This window comes from Penicillium macrosclerotiorum (genome assembly GCF_028827735.1).
Source record: "Penicillium macrosclerotiorum strain IBT 26536 chromosome Unknown utg000006l_segment0_segment0, whole genome shotgun sequence".
Taxonomy (NCBI): Eukaryota; Fungi; Ascomycota; class Eurotiomycetes; order Eurotiales; family Aspergillaceae; genus Penicillium; species Penicillium macrosclerotiorum.
In genome coordinates this window covers 3902721-3919661 of record NW_026643085.1, presented here as the reverse complement: position 1 = coordinate 3919661, position 16941 = coordinate 3902721, and the positions used below count along the sequence as shown (strand labels likewise).

General features: G+C 50.9%; 8 protein-coding genes across 8 annotated transcripts; 1 reads left to right on the top strand and 7 right to left on the bottom strand.

Moving 5' to 3' along the window:
* Positions 1–169: 169 nt before the first annotated feature.
* Positions 170–1878, top strand: N7462_006696 (rRNA-processing protein PWP1; the record flags this gene model as incomplete). Its single annotated transcript, XM_057078414.1, has 2 exons — positions 170–435; positions 504–1878. 2 exons carry the CDS (start codon positions 170–172, stop codon positions 1876–1878), a joined length of 1641 nt encoding a protein of 546 aa, XP_056933994.1.
* A 234-nt stretch (positions 1879–2112) lies between these two features.
* On the bottom strand, positions 2113–3416 carry N7462_006695 (type I glyceraldehyde-3-phosphate dehydrogenase; the record flags this gene model as incomplete). Its single annotated transcript, XM_057078413.1, has 5 exons — positions 2113–2208; positions 2265–2472; positions 2524–2638; positions 2704–3273; positions 3329–3416. The coding sequence occupies 5 exons, from the start codon at positions 3414–3416 to the stop codon at positions 2113–2115; spliced, it is 1077 nt and encodes a 358-aa protein (XP_056933993.1).
* Positions 3417–4870: 1454 nt separating this feature from the next.
* On the bottom strand, positions 4871–6442 carry N7462_006694 (sugar porter family MFS transporter; the record flags this gene model as incomplete). The annotated part of the gene is made up of 1 exon (XM_057078412.1): positions 4871–6442. One exon carries the CDS (start codon positions 6440–6442, stop codon positions 4871–4873), a length of 1572 nt encoding a protein of 523 aa, XP_056933992.1.
* Positions 6443–7134: 692 nt separating this feature from the next.
* On the bottom strand, positions 7135–8574 carry N7462_006693 (uncharacterized protein; the record flags this gene model as incomplete). The annotated part of the gene is made up of 1 exon (XM_057078411.1): positions 7135–8574. The coding sequence occupies one exon, from the start codon at positions 8572–8574 to the stop codon at positions 7135–7137; it is 1440 nt and encodes a 479-aa protein (XP_056933991.1).
* A 2224-nt stretch (positions 8575–10798) lies between these two features.
* Positions 10799–12187, bottom strand: N7462_006692 (PP2C family serine/threonine-protein phosphatase; the record flags this gene model as incomplete). The annotated part of the gene is made up of 2 exons (XM_057078410.1): positions 10799–11570; positions 11667–12187. 2 exons carry the CDS (start codon positions 12185–12187, stop codon positions 10799–10801), a joined length of 1293 nt encoding a protein of 430 aa, XP_056933990.1.
* Positions 12188–12425: 238 nt separating this feature from the next.
* N7462_006691 (uncharacterized protein) lies at positions 12426–13022 on the bottom strand (the record flags this gene model as incomplete). The annotated part of the gene is made up of 2 exons (XM_057078409.1): positions 12426–12694; positions 12935–13022. 2 exons carry the CDS (start codon positions 13020–13022, stop codon positions 12426–12428), a joined length of 357 nt encoding a protein of 118 aa, XP_056933989.1.
* A 292-nt stretch (positions 13023–13314) lies between these two features.
* Positions 13315–14996, bottom strand: N7462_006690 (uncharacterized protein; the record flags this gene model as incomplete). The annotated part of the gene is made up of 2 exons (XM_057078408.1): positions 13315–14319; positions 14394–14996. The coding sequence occupies 2 exons, from the start codon at positions 14994–14996 to the stop codon at positions 13315–13317; spliced, it is 1608 nt and encodes a 535-aa protein (XP_056933988.1).
* A 475-nt stretch (positions 14997–15471) lies between these two features.
* N7462_006689 (actin-related protein 2/3 complex subunit 2) lies at positions 15472–16789 on the bottom strand (the record flags this gene model as incomplete). Its single annotated transcript, XM_057078407.1, has 5 exons — positions 15472–15551; positions 15606–15654; positions 15718–16032; positions 16096–16624; positions 16728–16789. The coding sequence occupies 5 exons, from the start codon at positions 16787–16789 to the stop codon at positions 15472–15474; spliced, it is 1035 nt and encodes a 344-aa protein (XP_056933987.1).
* Between the last annotated feature and the right edge of the window lie 152 nt (positions 16790–16941).

The window sequence follows — 16941 nt, the reverse complement described above, 5'->3', positions numbered from 1 at the left end:
TTGAGAGTAGTCGGATCAATTGACCAAAGCCCGCAGTTGCAAATGCCGCGCCGCAATCCCCGGGCGGTGAGCCGATTACTCCTCATTCTGCCGGGCGGAACGCCCCTCTTAGCACACCGATAAAAAAAATATCACCGATAAAAAAAAGTGACATTGATTGTCATTCACGATGTCTTCGATGATCACGACCACGGCCTGGGTGCGGCGCGGTGTCGCTGCCCAGTTCCCTATCAAATATGAGATCGACGAAAAAGAAATGGATCGGATATCCAAGATGGCCCGCATGCAGCTTGAGGAGGCCCAGGAAGATCTGAATGCTGCCAAGGAAGGCAAGATGGACGAGGATGAGGATGACACTGCCATGGATGAGGATCATAAAGAGGAGAAGGTCGAAAAGACTACATCCAAAGAGGGTACGGAGTCGAAGTCTGCTGGGTAAGTGTATTTCGCAAGGTGAAGATGGCGCCTAGACTGCAACACCTGCTAAACAATCATTTCTCTAGTGATGATGATATCCTAAAGGAGCTTGACATGGACCACTATGATAGTGACGAGGTTGATGAAGACGGTGAGAAAGTCACCATGTTTGGCAATGTGCAGTCCTTGGCCTACCACCAGCCCAACGAGGAGGATCCATATCTCGTGATCCCCGAGGACCAAGAGGACGAGGAACGTGAGGAGCTGCAGATCATGCCCACCGATAACCTTCTCTTAGCCGGAAAAGTCGAAGATGAGGTCGCCCACCTGGAGGTCTACGTCTACGAGGATCAAGCCGACAACCTCTATGTTCATCACGACATTATGCTGCCCGGCATCCCTCTCTGCCTGGAATGGCTCGATATTCCAGTTGGCAAGAACACCGAAGGTCGCACTCAAGGAAACTTCGTGGCTATTGGAACCATGGAGCCTGACATCGAGATCTGGGATCTGGATGTTGTGGATTCTATGTACCCCAACGCTATCCTCGGACAGGGTGGTCACGAAGCTGGCGATGCGGCGCAGGCCAAGAAAAAGTCCAAGAAGAAGAAGGCCAAGGCGAATGATGAATATCACATTGACTCTATTTTGGCGCTGGCAGCCAACCGCCAGCACCGGAATCTGCTGGCCTCCGCCTCCGCTGATCGCACCGTGAAGCTCTGGGACCTCAACACGACAAGCTGCGCCAAGTCCTACTCTCACCACACCGACAAGGTCTGCTCGCTTGACTGGCACCCGAAGGAGTCGACTATTCTTCTGAGTGGCAGTTACGACCGTACTATAGTGGCCGCAGACATGCGTGCACCCGACTCTACTGCCCGTTGGGGCGTCGACACCGATGTTGAGAACGTCCGCTGGGACCCGCATGACCCCAACTACTTCTACGTCACCACTGACGGCGGTATGGTTTACCGCTACGACGTCCGTAATGCCCCCGCTACCCCGGCGCAATCCAAGCCCGTCTGGTCGCTCCAGGCACACGACTCTTCCGTCTCGTCTTTCGATATTAACCCTCTTATTCCTGGGTTCTTGGTCACCGGCTCAACGGACAAGGAGGTTAAGCTCTGGAATGTCGAGAATGACAAGCCTAGCATGGTCGTCTCAAGGAAGTTGGACGTTGGAAAGGTCTTTTCGACCAGCTTTGCTCCAGATGCTGAGGTCAGCTTCCGTCTGGCCGTGGCTGGCAGCAAGGGTGTTGTTCAGATCTGGGATGCTTCGACTAACGGTGCCGTTCGTCGTGCTTTCGTCTCCCGCATGCCTGATTTGGCTGGTGATGTCCCCGAGCGGACTGTTGGCGTGCATGCCGACCACGACGAATCGGATGATGATGGTGCTGAAGAGGGTGGAGAGGGTGCTCCGGCCGATGGCCCTGATGGATGGGAGTCGATGGATGAGGATTAGAGCCTCCGAAAATACAGATACCCGTGGATTCATGCCCTGATGTACGAAAAAAATAGATTACTTGTTATCCATTCCATTTTTGTTCAATGGTCAATGTAGGTTGCACTAATGTGCAAGTATAGTTCTAGAACCGGATGCCGGTGTAAGGTAAAAATTTAAATTTTATTGTATATATGTCTAAGGTCATAAATATGCTTCAAACCCCATGAACTCCAATCCCATGCAAAAGAATTATTAGACAGCCTCCTGGGTGTGCACCAAAGTCGTCAAATCCAGAAGTCGGTTGGAGTATCCCCATTCATTATCATACCAGGCCATGATTTTGAAGAACTATTGTCTAAGTTAATATCGAACAGTTTGATATGATACGTGAGGAGTGCAAGTACCTGAGGGTTGAGCTCCGAGCAGGCAGGGGCATCAATGATGGCGCTGTATGGGCTTCCGTTGTAATCCTGGCTGACGAGCTCCTCGTCAGTCACTTTAAGGACGCCCGCCATGCTGGATTTGGCAGCCACTCTGAATGCAGACAGGATCTCTGCAAGAGAGGTAGGCTTTTCAGTGCTGATGGTCAGATCGATCATCGAAACGTTTGGCCTGTACTGAGTTAACATATATTTCGAATATGTTATTGTTTGTAAGTCTTACGTTGGCACACGAATAGAGACTCCGGTAACCTTTCCTTTCAGCTCAGGTAGAACAGCAGCAACAGCTTTAGCTGCTCCGGTGGTGGTGGGGATGATGTTATTGAAAACACCACGTCCTATTTGCAATAGCGTGTTGTTAGATACGAAGACGTTTGGTCACTCGGCGCTTTTTCTTTCTTACCAAGTCGACGGTTCTTCTTGCTGTACCCATCCAATACTTGTTGAGAGCGAGTAGCAGCATGGATCGTAGTCAGGAAGCCCTGTGTGATACCGAAGGTCTCATGGAGAACCTTCAAGACAGGAGTGACGCAATTTGTGGTGCAGCTAGCGTTGGATACAACACGGCAATCTTCACTAGGTGTATAGGAGTCCGAGTTCACGCCGTACACGAAAGTCGGCGAGTCTGAGCTAGGAGCAGAAATAAGTACTCGCTTCGCCTGGCCATATGTGATATGATCCATTGCAAGATCCCGCTTGGTGAATTTGCCGGTACATTCGAGGACATAATCCACACCAAGAGTAGCCCAGCTGAGCTTCTTCAGATCACGTTCAGAGGTGAGTGCAATGCGTCTGCCATCGACGGTGATCAGGTTGTCAGAAATAATTTGGATATCGGTTCGCTCGTCCAGATCTCCCATGGAAGAATCATATCGAATCAGGTAAACGAGATCCTCGACGGTGACACAGGTGTGGTTGATGGCGACGATTTCGAGATCAGAACGAACTAGGGCTGCGCGAAGAACATTGCGACCTGATGGACATCTGCTTTAGACAATACCCTTCGGCGCGTCAAGATATTCACTTACCGATACGGCCGAAGCCGTTGATGCCGACTTTGGGTGCCGAAGTCGAGATAGTCGGGCCAACAGGGACGTCGTTGATGGAGGGAGCCATAGTATACGTGGGGGGGTAATGGTCTAGGAATTTGACAGTTCAAAGTATGCTTCAAGGACGTTTTATTGCAAATTAATTCTAACTAAGGTTTCCTCGGAAAACCATAGGAGGCAAGATCTATAAGTATAATTCAATCCATCCAACAGCACTGCCGTGTTTCGATATAGGTCTCAAATAACCCGGAATCTCCCGCGGCAACACGGATGTGATATCGGCTTCCAACATGTCCGGCGATTCTATTCGACGCAAACGCCATGAGATGTAGAACTATGCCAACACCACCACCATCAACCGACGTACCCTCGGCGGTACTGCCATCGGATATCCGGCGACTCTGGGTCCGCTGGAGCCAATGAGCGTATCCCTTCCCGCCGAAATTCCCGCCCTCATGTCCCGACCGAAGCGGAGATGGACACGTCCGGCCTATGGGCGTCACGCCTAGGCCCCCCTAGGCGGCTACAGTCCCTCCTTAGCTGGGGCTCGTTCAACTCCGGGGTAAAAGTACCGATAAACGGAGGAAACGAAGCACCACGGGCAACGTCATGCCATTGGCCCAGGTCTCCGGCGTTTGATAAGTGTTACTTAATTGATACAAGCCCCACGGGTCGAATAACGGGAGGAAACATGTCGCGGCGCTGTTGACCTATGCCTGGGCTGTGATTTGCGGAAGAAATCTACTCCCGGCCCTCTCTTCCTCCGTATCGGCATTCCGAGGTGGCTGGCGTGTCGCCCGAGCCCTACCAAGTATCCGATCTCGCCGACCGTGTAACGAGAAACTATGCAGGACTCGGCATTTGTATAAAAAAAAACTACGGAGTTCAGGTCGCAATCTATGGCAGGCACAGAAGACTGCATTTGACGATAATTATTGTTCAACAGCAAATGTCGATGGTTCAATCACATAGTTTTGATCACTTCCTAGTTCCGAACAGTAAGAAGCAAAAGAAAAATATAAGATCGTGGAAACCCCATGATCCTACTATTTTCGCGAGTGGGCCGGGCTAGTTGAGTGTTTCGTAGATAATATACAGATAGTGAGGCAGTGTTTCGATAATAACATGAGTGTAGGCTGTGTTGATTATTGTAACGCCAACAGCGCGCTTTATGGGTCCAAAACTCACTGTTGGAAGCATACCAACACCGCGAAGAAGTATGCCTTGAAATCTCATCTCCGAAAATAGATAGGACCAAGTCGAAGGACCCACCTAATTTGTTGTTTTGCAATTGTCCCTGTTCGGGTACATTAATCCTGTTTTCGGTTGGACGATAATTGAACCAACATCAACCCGACACCACACTTTTCCTGCCCAACTTTCTTTCTTTAAAGACTTTTTGTCGTATTATATATATTAAAAACCCCAACACGTAGAAAAAAGCTGAGTACTCTGTAAATTGTATTCAATTCAGGTTCGATTTGATTTACCACCTAGCTCGTTGAACAGCAGCTATACGTATTATACATTCTCTTTCATTTCAACCGAACATACATCTGCCTTTTCCTTGTCGTGGGCCATCAAATCGATCTTGGCTATCTCACCCTGAGGCAAAGACCGCGCCATAGAGACAATCTCCCACGGCGAGGATGCATCACGAAAGACATGGTTGAGCAGCTCCAGGTTCCGGTTCATTGTTTCCGGGTAAAAGAAGTAAACAAGAACAGGAATACAGGCTGATAGGATCGCGTACATGATATAATATCGGTATCCGATGGTGTCCAAAGCCACGGGGGTTACCATGACGACAACGAAGTTCCACAGCCAGTGGTTGGCGGTAGAAATTGAAGACATAGCGATACGCAGACGGACGGGTGCCACCTCTGTACAGTAGAGAAAATTGCCACCCAGGAAACCAATTGGGTAGAACAGGTTGAAAAGAAAGATGAAGACCGCTGAGGCAACGGAAGCGCTTTTGTTATCCGAGCCAAAGCTGGTTGTCACGGCCATTGCTGCCATGCAAATCGCCATGCCAGTCCCACTGACCATGAAAACCGCACGTCGGCCCAGACGATCAATCGCGAAAAAGGCGATGAAACAACACAGAAACTTCCAGGTCAGGGCACAAGAGGCTAGAATTTTGGAAAGGCTGGCACTCATGTTCAAATTTTGTTCAAAAATCGTTGATGCGTATACAGATATGAGATTTCCTCCACACATCTGTTGGAAAAATTGCAAAACGAGGCAAAGACAAAAGCGATATAGTGAGCGCTCCTCATCATGCTTAGAGAACATCTGTCGAAGTGCACCTTTTGATTGAGCGGTGACTTCGAGTGACAACTCAATACCAGCAATCTCCGATCTAATTGCATCGTCATCCGGGATTTTTCCCTTATATGCTGCCAAGCTGGTGGTCGCTTCATCGACCCGATTAACACGCACGAGCCATCGAGGTGATTCTGGAAGAAAGAAGACTGAAGAAGCAATAATCAAGGATGGAAATAGTGAAAGGGCAAACGGACCCCGCCACTGGCCTGTATTGCTGTTCGGGAGATTGCTGAATCCAAAGTCAATCCAGTTGCACAATGCGTATCCCAGGCACATGAATATGCCAGCAAGAATGACATGTTGGCCACGATTCTTGGCTGACGAGCATTCCGATTGCCAAACCGGTACCGCAACACTGAATTGGCCCACACCCATGCCCAAGATGATTCGACCCACAGTGAAATGGATTATCGAGAACGCTGACACTTGCAAGACTTCACCGGCGATAGTAAGGATAGAACCAATAAATATCGTTTTGCGGCGGCCTAGGTGTTCGGATATAAAAGTACAAGATAGCGCTCCTATGAGAGCTCCGATTTGAAAGGAGGCGATAACGGCACCTTTACGAGTAGAGTTCGTAGCCTCCTCGGTACCCGTGGTATTGATAGTATCGATCTGGGGAAAGACCTTTACCCAGCTCTGAAGAGTTGCAAGAGGGCCAGCGCCAGCTTGGTTGTATCCGAAAATAATAAAGGCCGGGGCAACAACAAGAATGACCTGCGCCATCCGTAGCGCCCTCCCAGTTAAGCTTAAGAGTGAAGACATGATATTGGAATTGGAGTCGAGCTCAGGAATTGCTTTCGACTCCGGATGCAGAGGGACTTGGACATCTGGAGGAGTGATTCCACGCGATTTATATAGGGGAGAAGTGAGTTTGTTTCATGACTTCCCCGTAGTTTTGCTTCTCCTGCCACCACTTAAGCTTGGCCTGGGGACCCCATAAAACTGGGGTAACGGACGAATGCATCCCCGCTACATTATGGGAAGTGAGGCAATTCAAGACTTAGCAGGCTCCGCTTTCCAGTCATCTTCGATATGACTGGTTCGATGGTGCTAAGCGAGGTTGCCATAAAGTGTTTGTGTCAATCCTCCGGAGGTTGAAATGTCCGGCAATATTGCCACCCACCTCCCATGGAGAAAATCGTTGCAGCTAAAAAATGAAATCGTGCAACTCAACTCATTTACCGACACAAGAGATTGATTGAAAGTTTCTGTGAGGTTTTGTGATACCTTGGGTATACTTGATCTTGAGCGGCCATGTCCGTCTCATGAGACTGATCATGTATATGAAGACAAGACTCAAGTGAATTATGAGGAATGCTGTAGCACCCCTTTTCATCAGTACAAAGAACGATGTATGCGATAGTCGTAAAAATGAACATTAAATCTATATGCTTCTATATATAACAAGATGTCTATTGTATTTATCCAGGAGCCATGGCCTGCGTGGGATCGCCTTAGGTAGACGAGCATGAAAATACGCCTCCGACCGTGCCATCAGCATACGAGTTAATCTGTTCAAAAGTAAGTATTTGCATAATTATAAAGGGTTGAAAATTGGAATCGGGGTCACTGTTTGCACTTACGATATCAACAATACTCGAGTATGTTCCGGCGACCAACACAACCAACCCAATTGCCAAAATTATGCCGTTAATGACGCTCATGCAAATGTTCTTAGCCGTGAACCAACTGCCCTTGCGAATCCACATGAACCACATGATGGCCGGAAAATAGAAGGTGAAGCCGGAGACGAAAAGAGAAGAGATGACCGACAACAGGTCATCGAAGAAAGGAATGACCTCCGCAACAACAAACTCCAAGATGGTAAGAGCGGCAATCAAGGCAAGCCAAGTGACCCATCCCATCTTGGTGTTCACGAAACGGATGGTCGAGTTCTTAAAGATTCGGCCGTGGATCAATCGTCCCAACACCACTGTGTTGATAGAACCACTGATGAAGATCACAGGTAGGGCGATTCCAAATGCAACCCGGCTAAGCAAGCTACCGGCAGAGAGCAAAGCAGGGCTCTGCACATCCTGGCCAACGAAGGCATAGACCAACGCACCGGTCAAAGTATAGATGAAAATCTCGGTCAAGCCGAGGGCCCAGATTGACTTGGGGAAGTCAGTAGGGGTATGCATCTCATCCATGAATGAGAACTGGCAGAGCGCAAAGCTGTAGGCAAAGATGATGTTGGAGAGCGCAATGAAGGCTTCCGAAAAAGTAAGTCCGTCCTTCGGCCAGGCGGACCAGTTCACTGCTGCAAGTCCAGTGCTGTTCGTGGCCTCCACACCAGTTCCGATGATCGTGATGCCGATAGCGATAATAATAGATGCAAAATCGATATACCCGAGAATTGCCATCTCAGAGAAGCTGGGCGGGACCGCAAAGAAGAAAAGGATAATAGCCGAGACGACGCCAAAGACCAGGGTACAAATCGAGCTACCAGTGATGTTGGCGAAAGCAATCGTTCCCGTCAGGCAGTGGGATCCAGCAGAGAGGAGCAGTTCCAAGCACAACATCATAAAAATCAGCTCATAACCCCAACGGCCGAACATCAGTCTGCCCGCCTCCGGATAGTTGGAGATATGCGGGAACTTCACCTTGACCTGACCGATGATATAGCTGGTATAGACCGCAATCAGGCCGATACCGACAGAGCAAATGACACCAGCGACCATACCCAGCTTCGCGAAGGTCTGCGGGATTGAGAGACTTCCCAGAGCGACAGCCTCAACAATGAGAACGACAGTCAGGCGCTTCCATCCCAGCCGATTGAACTTCTCAATGCCACCTTCATAGATCTGCTTCTCCCGATCGTTCATTTCAACGGCCATGCCATCTTCCCCCGACTGTGGGAAGATCTGATCGGCATCCTTCTTGCCCGACAACATTGGATCTCGTCAAGTATGTGATTTCGATATATCGAAGGATCAATCGGGTCGTCGACGGCTTCTTGCGCAAGAAAAGGCTGGCGGGAAAGAAGCTGGCGGGGACACGGAGAGTACAAGTGTCAAAGATCCAAGTGAAACAAATAACCAGAGGACGATGGAGAAGATGGGCTACGCGACGCCAGAAAGAAGGATTTTCGAGCCTTTCGCCTTCCAAAAGCAGGCCGAGTTCCGGGTTCCACTTGCCGTCTCGGTGAACAGAACCAATATTTTTTTTTAACTTTTTCCCCGAATCCGTTTGACCAAGAAAATGCTTAGCGAATATTCTCGGGATCTAACTCTCGGCATCCCGAATGTCCTTGTATCTTCTCTAGTGCTCTAGTTGTTGAGCTTATACTCGGTACGGAGTGTTTAACCCATGTATTGCTTAGAAGGAAGCTGCTCAAGCTAGCTGCTTCTCAGGTCCTCCACTCGGCTAGCATCGGTCAAGAGATCTTGTGACAAATTAGCGCCATCGCTGGCCACTTCTTTTTTTTCTAGTGCGGCTCCAGAAGCTTCATTTTTTTCTGCTCGGGTGTGGCGCGCCAATCGGCTGCAGTCCGTTGCCGCGTCGTGCAGAAATTTTATTTGTGCGTACGTGGATCCAAGGAACGGCCTTGGAGGCAATAGCGGTACCTGTTCGGCCTAACACTGAAACTACCATGAAAATTTACAAAGTGTCTCTTGAGACGTTGTAGATTCTGCACTAAGATGCATGGAATAGACAGTTCTGCGATAGATGCCGCTTCGACACTTGTACCCGACGCTTTAGATTCAAAATGACGGTTGGGAAACAAGACCACGGAAAAGTCCCTTCAAGGCTATCAAAAGCTGATGTGGGGCTATAGGGCCAGATGTGGCCTCTCATTCGGTATAGATCCAACTGAAACCCCTCCACGACCAATCAGAAATTGGCCTTGATCAGCTCCCAGGGGTTAATGCTGAAGTATGAACGTGATACTACCAGTTTGATAGAACAAATTGAAATCTAGAATCCAAAACCGACCTCTTTCTTTATTCTGTGTCATGTCAGTTTGAACATCGTATGATAAAACTCTCCAAGAACATATAATTCCCGTCTTGCAGAGATTGCAAGTCTTGCATGGATAAATCTATGACCTTACTCTGCTTCCCTAACAACCAAGTCACACACCAGAACAAATATCCATAGCAGCTGAGTGTACCAGCATATCATTGAATAAAGTAAATCTACCTAACAAAAGGAATACAAAAGGGTATCTATCAACAATGTTTCCCGCAACCTCGTCTTTATCGCAATCCTCCGCCCAAGCGAGCAGGTCCAGATATGCGTTCGATGTTCCAAGCAGTACCCGGTTGATGACTTGGTCTATCAGGGCAACCCAAACCGGACCTGTATGTGGTGTATCCGCTGTCGCCAAGATGGAAACGAAGTGAGTTGCGCAATAATAGCGAGTGAATGCAGCATAGAGCTCACACTTGGCGCTCAGAGCCATAGAAAATCCAAAGAAAGACGGAAGCAGCAGCTCTCCCAGCGGCAGTTTGCCCCAGTTTCAGCTTCAACCCCCAGTCACAGTGGCCGACACGAAAGTAGCGGATGATTGTCATGTCAGGCATAAACATCCTAAGACGGATGAACAGATGGGCGAGACAAGGTCATGGAAAGTGGTAATGAAACTCCCGCGTTTCATTCGCGACACCCACGATGTTCCCACTGTGAAAAGGCCCGACTCTGTGTGTGCTGTCTAGAGAAAACCGAATACTGCATTCAAGAAGATCATGAACAAGACCGAGGCATGTTCATTGACCTCGACGGCAAGAAGTACAATGTCCGCAATCGATGTCGCAATGCCCCGAACCAGTCTAATGGTTGAGTGTAAATTTCATGAAATGAAATCCAGGACGTGGCACGGCGGTTGTCCATGTTGCAGGCAAGATGAACAATTACTGTTCTTGGCGGAGGTGGCAAAGCAAGTTTGCCGTTCTTGCACGTCCTTGGTATTTATCATGCTTGCTGTTTTCCGGACCTTGCTTTTTGCATTGGCATTGGACATCCCCAGAGCATGCATGTGAGTCTTTTGAGGAATGTATCTGAAGCGATATACTCCGAAATGGGAATGACTGTGGACCATTTGATGATAATATCTTGCTCGTAATCCATCAAGCCCCGTTCTGAGTGATAATCGCACGATCATGCAGCTGGCGCGAGTCACCCAACACGTTTCTTGCATGATGCAACCACAACGGATATATCGTCCATTTTGCCTATTCGCGAATTAGAAAACTTAGTTCGACAGACGATCATTTTCGAGATGGCCGACTTACCTCCTTCAATGGCAAGGCCTTCATCAACTGCTTTCTCCATGTAGGGGCTCTCTGCAAATGGATCCTGCGCAATGTTGAGAGCGGCGTTGAGGAGCTCTCTAGCCGCATAGACCATCCGCTCATTGGAGAGATCTGGCGGCGGGGACACGCCTTCCGCTTGCCCCTGGTCCCATTTCTGCAGGCTGTCCAGGATGACTTTCAATACTTCGTGTTCCCACAGATTATCCATGACGCCGTCCGACACCGCTAGCACGATGTCATCTTCCTCCAGGGCGATCTTGGAGAGCACCGCATTCTTGCGGGGGGTGTCGACGCTGTTGGTGCCCAGTTGCATGGGGCAGTCAAACCAGTGCCATTGTTCTGCTGTGCGGAAGAGAACCTTGCCTTCCTTGGGGCGAATGACTAGGATCTTGCAGTCCCCTAGGTTGGTGACATATAGCAGGGGCTTCTGGGAGCCATCCGGCTCGCGTGTCCAGTGTAGCAAGGCGGTGGCTGACGTCGTCGTACCGAGCCACTGAGTCGGGGAGGTGGTGGCGCGAATGGTTTCTTCGTATGCGGACTGGAGATATTCGACCGGGTCGAGGCAGGTCGCGTTCACGGTGACTCGGCGCTCGATCTCGAGGGCCCAGAAGTGTAGCAGGAGCCGGGACCACAGCCTGCATCGTGATTGAACGAAAACGTCAGCTTGGGTTCCACCAGGAGGCAGCGTCACCCAGAGAAAGACTCAGAGAGACGATGTGGGATCCACTTACGCGGCATGGCCATGAGGCCGGGTCGCCCAGGCGCCGACCCCATCGTCGACGCCGATAAAGTTCTCTGCGGCGATGATGGCGTCGTCGCCGTTATTCAAGCCACGAACCAGTTCGCCCTGGACGGATAATCTCTTATCCTGACTCGATGAATGGGTAGTCAATGGATCGGAAAAGGACGAGGAGGGTGGGGAGAGAAAGGGAGGAGGGAACGGGCGTGGAGGTCGTTTGGCACATAAAGCGTAGCCGGTCTCAAATCGAAAAGGCGATCGCGTGAGGCCGAGCAGCTGGCGATCGGGAACGGGCGTGGTGATCCCATACGAGGGCCACACTGCCGAGTGGAATCGCCGTTCAGCCGAGCTGGTCGGTCGCCAGCGGGCCAGTCGGGCCAGTCGGGGCCGACCCTGGGCCTGGGTGGTCGTAGCGATGCTTCTTAAAGCTGCCGCTGCCGCTACGGCTCCTGCGATCCGTCGTGACGATAATGATGAAGCGAGCGAGAGTGGAACCCCTATCGTGGTTATCATCCCTGACTGGGCGCCTCTCCGGGCATCCAGGACCAGGTCGATGATGCTTGTCTCTGAGGGCAAGAGGTTGTTATGCCGTCATGGCCTTCGAGAGAGGAGAGAAATGAGTCAAGGGGAAAAGAACGAGATTAAAAAAGTACAGGGTCGCTCACCGGGGCCGCGCGAGGCATCGCGAAGTTTCACTGGCCTGCAGCGCCGACGGCTGTGCGCTGTGCTCTGCTGTACGGAGTACGGCGTGTCATATGAAGACGGCCGTCTCCGTTCGACCCAGCTGTACACCGCACTTCTCAGCACCCGGCGATTGCAGATGCGGAATCGCGGAGAGGAGTATTGGAAGACGATCGATCTGGCTCGTACTGTGCTTTTGGCCTTCAGATCGACGAGGCCAGCAAAGGTCCAGACAAGTTTGTCGACGGCGGGAACCGTCAACTGCGCCGAGGTTGAGCGGAGTCACGGGCTCTCCACCAAACATTCCATGCTCGACGCGCATCCGCCCAGGAGACGTTCCTGTGCATCGAAACAATAGCAGGAATAGTCAAGATACCCATTCATACTAGCATGTGGACTATGCACGATGGGACCGCCCAGGAATGCCAGGAATGGTCTGGTACGGTCGATTCGATATACCATTCAGCCCCATTCGCCCACCAAACAGGTCGACCTATTCAATAGATCGGAGTGCCAGGTCGATCTAGAACAACACTAGAAACAGACGAGGATGAACTAAAACCGCCTAGTCCCACTCACCGGGTGTATGGGCATTGGCAGAGCAAGAACTGGGGGACCAGCTCGGCCGTAGATCATCCAGTAGATCATCCTCGCGACACGTCTCCATTTCTAAAAAAAGAAAAAATGGAAAACAAAAAAGTAACAGCTTATGTCTGTTGCCAGGAGAATGGCCACAGATGATGACCGACAATCGGCCACCATAGATAAAGATGAAATAGAGAAGTGAAATTAAAATTAGTGGATGCTTCGCTCGATAGCGCAATCGATGATTCCTCCATCTCCCGGTAATCCCAGGCTCAAAACGCCCCTATTGACTCCAGTCCATGCACTGGGTTGTTCGAACGAATAAAAAAAGACATGACAGTTTCCTACGCAGCAGCTCCATCATAGTACACCTCTCACCCCCATCGCTCCTTTTGGATCTCCAACTCAAAGATATCGAAGGTCTCGTTGAGCTCCACCAGCACGACCTCGTCAGGCAGGCTACGTTTCAGGCTCGCGAGACCCTGCCAGCATGCGCGGGCGACGGTATTCGCACGAGTCGTGAAGTCGAAACGACCCGGGCCTCTGGAGCGTCGGGCCAGCATGAGGCGCAGATGCCGTTCCGAGCAGGGACATGGCCGCTCCACATCGTAGGTGCATGCTAGAGCACAGAAACAGGACGCGATGCAGATGCACTTGTGATACTTGACCATGGTCAGCAGTTGGATCTTGGGCTCGTCCCGGCGTTCCTCGCCGACCTTGGTGCCATTAAGCTTGGCCAGGGTCGCGATGCGGTGGTCCTGAATCAGATCCTTCTCCCACTGAGCGAAGTTCGTCGCTTTGAGATCAATGAAAGGCAGTTCGGCGGCGGGCACATCGTCCTCCATTACCACCCGAGGCATGATGGTGAAGTACTTCTCCGAGAGCACGGTCAGGACCTCGGCCGGGATGGTGTCGAAAAATGGAATGAGGTTGTTCCATTTCTTGACGTAGGCACAGGTGCGATCGGAAATTATACTCAACGCATAGCGCCGATAGCCCAAAAGGTCATCCGGATTGAATCCACTCTCAGCCTGCTTTATGGCGAGGCGGCGCAGGTAACCTTCTTCCCATTGGCTGACCACAGTCTCCTGCAGGCACTCGCAAACGGAGGGGGCATCGAGAAGATCTTTGCAAGCAAGGAAGATTCGATACAAATGATTCGGATCGGGGAGGTAAAACTGCTTGCGAGTCGTCACCGGCCGGCTGTCGATTTTGAACAGAGCACACAGTTCGATCCCGGCCATTTCAATAATCACACGGGAATAGAGAGCGTAGTAAAGATTCTCCACATTTTCAATCAAAACGGCGAGTGAGTCGGTCCTGATCTCCATCTCAGAGCGCTCGATCCAGTACATCAGTCCGGTCTCAGCAGTGTCCAGCTGGTTGGCACGAGGTTAGTACGCGAGACTTCCAAACAGGTACAACTGGAGACCAGTTTCCAGAAGGGACAAACCTCGACGCCATAGGCCAGAAAGGCTACATGAAGAATCTTGGCCACCGCATAGACTTTGGCGAAGATCTTCAGGACGGCGCTGAAGTGGTAGGCACGCTGTACATCGGTTAAGTCATCCAACGACAGCACTCGGGAGGCAGAGGACAAAGAGGGGGTTTCGGAAGACGGGACCAGAACCCATTCCCCGCTGCTGACTGTGTACGGACGAGAGTGTCGACGGTTAGGCGCCATCTGTGAAGCGTCAGTCTGTTGGGATGGAGGGTTCGAGCAGGGAGAGGTCTGTGAGAGCAAGGTTGAAAGTGAAGACTGTGAGCTGACCATGAAGTACTCGTTGAAGTCCTCTGTATGGTCGTCCTTTGGTCGGAGGAGCAGAGAGCGAACCTCGTCGTGGTCTGAGTAGACGGACGAGGAATATCGATAGAAGGTGTCTTTTTGGTCTTGGATCTCCACCACGTCAGAGCAGCGAGGAGGACTAGAAGAGTTGATGGAATAGAATTCATCTGTTGTGCTGCTGTTGCTCTTCTTCGAACGCTGACTTCGATGTTTAAGGCGAAGTTTCCACGTCGAAGGGTCCCAGAGCCGACTTTTGCGTGGCTGGTCCATGGTGGCGGTGATGCCTGCCTATACGTTGTCTCCAAAGTCGGTGTTCAGTCGCAACGGCGAAGGTTGTGAGGTTCATTTGCGATGTGGGATCGCAGTCCCGACAAAAGAACCAAAGTGAGGTGAGGGCATGGACGAAACGGGTCCATGTGAGGCAGAAACCAGAAACGGGGAAATTCTTTGGACCAACGACGTCGTCGCGATGAGGCAACCACCCCACGCAGGCAGTCACGGCCTTCCACGGCGGGTCGAGGTCAGTGAGGTCAAGGCCGTGGCAAGTGAAGTCGACACTGACTCGGAAACTAGAAGTCTTAGAATGAAGGTCAATGAAACACGTAGACCTCAGGGAATCGGTCACCCCTACAACTCCGTTTAGAGCTACTGTGCAAAGGGAAAATAGAAGAGTGGATGAAAAACAAGCTTTGCTGGTTCGTAAACGCTCGCCTCCAGGTGATATCAACATAAAGCAATGACCTATCTAGCTCTGCACGCGGAATGTCCGACCACTCGCCGTCTTGCGCTCGCGCTCTTCGTTCTCCGGCCGTGCACGGTTGAGGACTAATAGAGTTTAGTAGCAGATTCGGGTATAAAGAAGGACTATGGAACACAAACCTTGCAGGAAGTCCGCCGTGCGCTTCCTCATTCGAGTGTGAATGTATGCCTGTCGTAGCGAGTCAGTCATCCAATCCCCACCTAACAGCTCCAGTTCTGATCAATCAAGTACCTTCGAGGCTTTAATATGGTAATGGAAGTAATCACGGAAAGTTTGAATGTGGGAAATGTTTTCGTAGCGGCGCTGGGGTGTCAAGTGTCGCGGGAATAGCACTGTAGATTCTTTGTCAGGAACATCGAACAAGAAAAAGCCGGATGCAACGCGAAGCATAGGGCCATATTTACCGAAAGTAATATAACTGATTTCACCCTCGCCGGTATTCTTGAGACCGGGGACGCCCTCAAGCTCAAGTGGGGGGTCGTTGCGGAAGAGGACTTGGGGCGCATTCTGGAGAGTCACAACCCGGCGTCGAGCATCGACGAATTCCTATCATCTCAATCAGTATCTCAAGCCAGACACGGTAAATACGCTTCTCATGGCCAAGCGAACCTGCAAGAATACTTTGCCGAAGATCCGATCTGTCTCCTCGCGGAATACGGTGCTGAAGATCACAGTAACCCGGTCGTAGCTAGCCTTAATATAGATGGCTTCCTCCTCACGATAATGAATTGCCATCACCTCGCCACCCTCCTTCACACCCTGCGGCGCCGACTCCGACGTGTACCTCGAGGCCTCTTCCGCCAGCTTCGCGAACTCGTCAAAGGCCCGCTCAAAGGGAGCTGCCATGGCATTCCGCTTCAGCAATGCCAGCTTCATGATCAGCTCATCCCGAGCCTCTTGGTCCGCAGGCAAGTTCTCGAGGTCGACTTGTACGGAGAAATCATAGCCGGGCTCGGGCGAAACGATGTAGGGGCCATATTCCCGCTCCAGGACCTCCTGGGCGCCGTACTGGACGAGCTCTTTGAAACACTTCACATTGATCGAGATGAGGATCTTGGTTTTGGATTCGGGGGTCGAGAGGTGGAAAGTCACGCCATCAAAGTCGGAAACCACTTGGTCAATTGAGGCCGGAGTAGCGCTGTGAGCATCGATTAGCTTGGGGGCCTGGGGGGGGTTATGATGCATATACATGAGGGGGATGGAGGCGGAAAACTGGGGAGGTCCAGAGAAAAGAATCGTACCTAGAAAACCGCTCCGTGAGGAGCGATTGGATCAATGCGTTCTGATAGTCCAAAAGCAGCATGGCGAGCAAGACAGAGTTGGAAAGAGACGAGGATGGTAGTTGGGGAAGCCCGACAGCGCGATCGTCATGGGCGGTGGGGGGAACCCGAGCGGTCGCTCTCGCCGCCCGTAATAATTTTGTCCTATCGATAGCAAGTCGGAGATGCCAAAAAT